The sequence below is a fragment of the Contarinia nasturtii genome, unplaced genomic scaffold (genome assembly GCF_009176525.2).
Source record: "Contarinia nasturtii isolate CC-2019 unplaced genomic scaffold, AAFC_CNas_1.1 Cnas_scaffold_6609, whole genome shotgun sequence".
NCBI classification, from domain to species: Eukaryota; Metazoa; Arthropoda; class Insecta; order Diptera; family Cecidomyiidae; genus Contarinia; species Contarinia nasturtii.
Genome location: NW_022203863.1, coordinates 1 through 6,146, shown reverse-complemented (window position 1 = coordinate 6,146; position 6,146 = coordinate 1). Strand labels below are relative to the sequence as shown.

General features: G+C 33.7%; 3 protein-coding genes across 3 annotated transcripts; all 3 read left to right on the top strand.

Moving 5' to 3' along the window:
- The first annotated feature begins 1,400 nt into the window (after window positions 1–1,400).
- On the top strand, window positions 1,401–2,515 carry LOC116351926 (methylcrotonoyl-CoA carboxylase subunit alpha, mitochondrial-like). Its single transcript, XM_031784084.1, has 2 exons — window positions 1,401–2,071; window positions 2,127–2,515. Exons 1-2 carry the CDS (start codon window positions 1,529–1,531, stop codon window positions 2,451–2,453), a joined length of 870 nt encoding a protein of 289 aa, XP_031639944.1. The 5' UTR covers window positions 1,401–1,528; the 3' UTR covers window positions 2,454–2,515.
- Window positions 2,516–2,620: 105 nt separating this feature from the next.
- Window positions 2,621–4,934, top strand: LOC116351925 (probable ATP-dependent RNA helicase DDX47). The gene is made up of 8 exons (XM_031784083.1): window positions 2,621–2,869; window positions 2,931–3,041; window positions 3,104–3,251; window positions 3,314–3,426; window positions 3,573–3,668; window positions 3,754–4,224; window positions 4,290–4,393; window positions 4,609–4,934. The coding sequence occupies exons 1-8, from the start codon at window positions 2,732–2,734 to the stop codon at window positions 4,868–4,870; spliced, it is 1,443 nt and encodes a 480-aa protein (XP_031639943.1). The 5' UTR covers window positions 2,621–2,731; the 3' UTR covers window positions 4,871–4,934.
- Window positions 4,935–5,201: 267 nt separating this feature from the next.
- LOC116351927 (heme oxygenase 1) lies at window positions 5,202–6,143 on the top strand (the record flags this gene model as incomplete). Its single annotated transcript, XM_031784085.1, has 4 exons — window positions 5,202–5,384; window positions 5,457–5,659; window positions 5,733–5,774; window positions 5,847–6,143. Coding segments are annotated over exons 1-4 (639 nt in total), but the record flags the coding sequence as incomplete, so codon positions are not given.
- Window positions 6,144–6,146: the final 3 nt, after the last annotated feature.

Below are 6,146 nucleotides of genomic sequence, written 5' to 3'. Positions count from 1 at the left end.
TAATTTTTGACGAGGAATCGATTTAACGCCATAAAAATGCGATCCGATGGCATCTAGACCCTAAAAACTAACGATTCAGAGGGTCATTAGAGGGTCATATCATGGAATATGAAAATGTACCGGGCCGAACGGAGGTTCATCTGGGGTCAAAGTCGTAGAACAAAAGTTGTTTGTATTGAGGTCCTCTATAATAAAAAACATGTCCATGGTACATTTCATGAAAATGGATCAAATGACCCACCCTAGTCTGCAGTAACTTAGTCACCGAGAAAACTAGTGATATAGTGATAGTGAATTTCATTTTCTTATAAAAAAATAAAATTTCTTACATCCGTATCATGAATTTTTCCGCACTGTGATCCACAACATGCATTTATGACATATCTAAGTTCGGATAAAAAATGATCCAACAAAACAAAATTTCAACTCATTATTGCGTTGGTCTAATAATAATAACTGCACCGAACAGCGTTCCTTCGCTTTGATGGTTTATTCAAAATAATTTAAATAAATACAATATAATTAAATTCTTGCAATTCTTGTCTGATTTTACTGAAATTGTCCAACTCACCCTCTAACCTTTTGAGGATGTCGAATAGAGATTATCTGTGTGTTTTGTTTGATCTATGAATATTATTGTTCTACCAATTCTCAGTCATCATCTGATTCTTCATCTTCGTCGGAGATACAGTTTGGGCATATGAATACATCGTCTGTGGTGCGTACACAATCGACGTGTGCTTTGAGACGGCATATAATGCAAATTTGTAGTCCTTGCGTTTTCAGTATTATGTTTGAACATGTGAACAAAATCCATGTCTCGTACATATTTTTGGATAAAGACTTTTTTCGTGTACAACATTACACACACGCCCGTCTTGCAATAGATTACGAAACCTGAGCAACGAGTTTACTTAGCATTCAATTATAAGCAGTTCACTCCCCGTTCAAATCCAATAATCCAATAGTCCAATTTTGTGCCCATGATTCATCACTGTAACATCGCCCGTCTATGCTTGTTCATCAGGTGTTTTCTTTATCCAGTTTGCCAATTAGTTTCACAGCATTTTGCTAGAACAACACACTGAATTAAAAAGAAAATTATATGTAAGCGTTAAGGTTTTTCAAACATTTCAACGGCGAGGGTAATAATCTTGGCTATGGGATCCCCTGATAACGAATCAGGCGTTTTTTTGCGAAAAAAATATAAACTGAGATGTCACAGGTCAACGACGAAGTTTCAAAAATGGGAAAAATTTGGATTTTTGTGTAAGGCATAAAGATACACTATACTTTCAGTATTGCTTATATTTATGTTTAAATCATAAAAACAGGAACCACATCGTGAATAAAATAACCTGTGCAAAGTTTCTCATCATTACGATATCATATAGGCATGGCTTCATATATAAAAATGCTTGTATGAAAAGTGTGTCGAAAATTATGTGTAATCTTATGTGAAAATAATATCAGATTCAAATTTCTCGTGGATAAATTGTACATCAAAAGATATACATATATTAAATGCATGCCGTGGAACACAGTACGGAAAACTTTAAATTATTATATTTTTCAGATCTCTGGTCTTGATACAAATGTAAATTTTTTGATTGATTTGGCATCACATCCATCATTTCAAGCTGGTGACGTTCATACGGGTTTCATTGATACACATTTGGATTCACTCTTCCCACCGATACAAATTTCAGATGAAACCATCACTCAAGCCATTGCAGCAATAGTAACAAATGAAAGATATGTGGCAATAGCTTTGTCAATTAGACAAGGTTGCAGGGGTTCACCGTTTGCAGCTTGTGATGGATTCAGACTAAATTCGTATTTAGAACGAACGCTTAGTATTGAATCAAACGGTCAAAAGTACAACATTCACATTAGATATGTTGGATCAAACTACGAAATTAAAATTGATGACAACGATTGGAAGCCATTTTCAATTAATTCCGTTAAGGACTCATATCCAAATCGATTCACTTTAAAACTGCATTTGGATGGAAAGGAATCAATTTTCTCAACCGTTATCAAAGACAATTACATCGATATTTTCAACCAAGTATTACTTTAATGTCTAAACTTAAATTAAAATTGATTTATGTGTTTCTTTCCAGAATGGTAGAAATGAATTCTCTTTAGTGTTGCCAAAGTTTTTTACGGAATGTTCAACAGATGGTTCAACAGATGGTGAGACCGACAAATCATCAGATAAAGTGGTGTCACCAATGCCTGGTATTTTCGATAAAATTTTGGTAGAGGTTGGTGAATGGGTTGAAGTCGGACAGCCCGTTGCCGTTATCATTGCAATGAAAATGGAATACGTTCTCAAAGCACCGAAAAATGGGACAATTAAAAGTGTTAGCAAAAAGCTGGGGAATAGTGTTATTAAAGGCGAAATTATTGTTGCATTTGAATGTGATGAACAAAAACCAAAGATTTAATTGTTAAAATGTTGAAGAATGTTTTTTTATCGAACTATTTTGAGGAAATAATAAATATATATTTTTAAGATAATTTTCTTTTAATATGAAATATTTTAGAACAGTTTTGAACGCATTCACAGCTTTGAACGCATCTAAAATTTGAGTGATAAACACATGGTCATAGTAACAAATGTCATAGTAACAAGGGATAACACGTGATTTTATATTGTTATTACAATTTTAACTGAATTTTGGGTTTTCTCATGATACATCATAAAATAAAATAAATTGAAAAAATGTACTCATCGGACTCGTCGTATGACGATGAAAAGGCGTCACATCAACAATCCAAAATCAACGGAAACGAGGTTCAGAATACAATATCATCAAATGAAATTTTGAATGTTGAAAAACATGTCACCTGGAACGATTTGGTATGTATTAAAAAAAAGAGAAGAGAAATACTATGTTTATTTTATACATTCAATATAAAAGGGTTTGGCAGAGCCATTAATTGAAGCAGTCAAGGAATTGAAATGGAAGACACCATCAAAAATTCAACGTGAAGCAATCCCTGTGGCATTACAAAATCGGGATCTAATTGCGGTCAGTTGTAACATAAATCCTATTTGTGAAAATTTAATTCAAATTGAGAGTTTTATTTTCAGCTCGCTGAAACTGGAAGCGGAAAAACAGGAGCTTTTGCATTGCCAATTTTAAATTCACTACTGGAGAATCCTCAGCGATATTTCGCTCTAATTTTGACGCCGACACGAGAGTTAGCCTTCCAAATTGCCGAACAGGTTGAGGCTTTAGGTAACAAAAAACATATTGAGTTTGTTTCTGTATATGAAATTTTTTTTTTGTTGAGGCATTAGGTTCTTCTGTTGGTGTGAAATGTACAGTTATTGTTGGTGGTTTGGACATGGTGTCTCAGGCATTGCAACTGGCCAAAAAACCTCATATCCTAGTGGCCACACCAGGACGTTTGGTACGAAATTTTACATAACATATTTTATTAATATAGACTGGTGGTTTATTTGAATAATAAATTAATATATAATACTTTAATCTACATTTTTGCATTTTATACAATGTCTTATGTGACATAATAATCAATTGTTATTTATTTTACAGTGCGACCATTTGGAGAATACTAAAGGATTTAATCTTAAGGCCATCAAATACTTGGTTCTTGATGAGGCAGATAGAATACTTAATATGGATTTCGAGGTAAAATCGATCATCCGCCAACGATGACAAATGATAAGTATAATATGACATATTTTCTTTCATTCACTTCCTTGTATTGCATTAGACGGAACTTGAAAAAATTCTTAAAGTTATTCCACGTGAACGTCGAACTTATTTATTCAGCGCAACAATGACAAAGCAAGTGAAGAAATTACAGAGAGCTTCTCTCAGAGACCCCATCAAAGTTGAAGTTTCAAATAAATATGGGACGGTTGAAAATTTACAACAATATTACATATTCATCCCCGTGAAATATAAAGATGTATACCTGGTTAGCGTATTAAATGAGTTAGCTGGCAATAGCTTCATGATCTTTTGTTCGACTTGCAGTAACACAGTCCGTGTCGCACTACTATTGCGAAATCTCGGAATGAATGCCATCCCGCTCCATGGGCAAATGTCACAAAATAAGAGATTGGCCGCGCTAAATAAGTTCAGATCAAAGAACCGTTCAATTTTAATATCAACTGATGTCGCAAGTCGAGGGTTGGATATCCCCCACGTTGATATTGTCATCAATTTAGACATTCCCACGGTATGCTCATATTTTGTGGCGAAAAAAAAAAAACGTTCACCTTTTACAATATTCTTCAATTACAGCATAGCAAAGATTACATTCATCGGGTTGGTAGGACAGCGCGCGCTGGGCGCGCTGGAAAAGCGATCACTTTTGTGACACAATACGATGTAGAATTATATCAAAGGTATGATATTAAGACGGACATTTGGATGTGCAAAGAGAGGGAGAATACATTTTCAATTTTACGTTAAACAAAAATTATCATTTCAAATCTGAAAAGCAGTATTTTTCTGTTTTTCATTTATGAAATGGACTAGAATCAAAACTTGAACATTACTACTACATATTAAGAGTTCATTTAAAATCAATTGTTAAACATTTCTTTTTTCATTCATCAAGGATTGAACATCTACTTGGAAAGCAATTGCCAAAATTTGACTGTGAAGAGGAAGAAGTTTTAGCACTACAAGAAAGAGTTGGTGAGGCTCAGCGAGCAGCCAAATTGCAATTAAAAGATATTGAAGATCGCAAAGGTCAAAGAGGAAAGAAACGTGGTGATGCTGATGAATTTGATGATACAGAACAGTTTTTGGGTGCACGAAAACGATTCAAAGGACCACAAAAAGGAGCTGGCAACAAAAAATTCAAAGGAAAAAGATAGATTCAAATTTTACGTGTCCCAACTTCTGAACAAAAAATTAAAAACTATTCCCAAAAATACTGAATGTACCCGTGTTTTTTTGTTAAGCTTTCATTCTACTATAACTGAATATCTGCTAAACTTTTTTGTATTTTTGACCCACTAAAATTTTGACTACGAATTTGATTTTTTTCGACAAGTGACGTCGAACTACCATTCTCGATGATCGTTTTTTTGCATCGAACATTCAATATTCGTATATTTTGAAATTAATTTACGAATACGAAAACATATGGCATATGCATTCAATGTGAATGAACCTTAATGAACTGCCATTCTCTTTGTTTACAATGTTATATCTATTTCGACACTTTGTCATAATTTTGACATCACATATATTAAACTCAATATTGCGTTTTAAATCATATTGAGTGTATTATGGCCAACTTAGAAAATTTCTCCAAGCGACTACGAAGGGAAACTAGGAACGTGCATAAAATTAGCGATGCACTGGTAAACACAAAATTTTTTTTCGGTAATTATTGTTCGGTATAAAAAAATTTTTATTCATGTGGAACCTATATTTTTATTTAATTGTATATTTCAGCACTTTCAGATAATTCTGTGTGGGCCGATGGACTGTTGGTATTTTATGAGATTTTTCGTTTTTTAGAGACAAACATGTCAGAGGAATTGCTTCCAAAAGAATTTCATCGAACATCAGCCCTCGAAAGGGACCTCGAATTCTATCTGGGTGAAAATTGGAAACATGATTACGAAATGCGAAACAGCGTTAAAATATATTTGAAGGTAAACAAATATTGCATTATAAAAAAATATACATAATAATAATTTTTTATAATGAATTTTTTTCATTGTGAAGCATTTGTATGATGTAAAAAAACGCAGCCCAACGCTTTTACTGGTATGTAAAATGTACATTGTACGTATCAATTTTAATCTGATTGGAAGATGACCCATTAAATTTTTGTTACAGGCATATGTGTACCATATTTATATGGGGCTGCTTTCTGGAGGGCAAATATTACAAAAGAAACGATTATTGAACCCACTAAATCATGGTTGCAATAAGAGGGGTGAAGCCGTCACTTCGTTCGACGGCTACACAATAGCAGAATTAAAAACAAAATTGCGCAATATATTCGATACGAAAGCCAAGGACTTTGATGAATCGATAAAAACTTTACTCATTGCCGAAAGCAAGATGGTTTTTCATCTGAACAACGAACTTGTGCGCAGCGTTCGTGGCATGAGTCGAGTTAATCTACGAAAATTT

What these genes read in the sequence shown, in the direction of transcription:
- LOC116351926 (XM_031784084.1), top strand. Translation starts at nt 1,529, where the DNA reads ATGCCGTGGAACACAGTACGGAAAACTTTAAATTATTATATTTTTCAG. An exon ending in ACATCGATATTTTCAACCAA is followed by an intron (nt 2,072 to 2,126) that starts GTATTACTTTAA and finishes GTTTCTTTCCAG; the next exon opens with AATGGTAGAAATGAATTCTC.
- LOC116351925 (XM_031784083.1), top strand. Translation starts at nt 2,732, where the DNA reads ATGTACTCATCGGACTCGTCGTATGACGATGAAAAGGCGTCACATCAA. An exon ending in ATGTCACCTGGAACGATTTG is followed by an intron (nt 2,870 to 2,930) that starts GTATGTATTAAA and finishes TCAATATAAAAG; the next exon opens with GGTTTGGCAGAGCCATTAAT. An exon ending in AAAATCGGGATCTAATTGCG is followed by an intron (nt 3,042 to 3,103) that starts GTCAGTTGTAAC and finishes TTTTATTTTCAG; the next exon opens with CTCGCTGAAACTGGAAGCGG.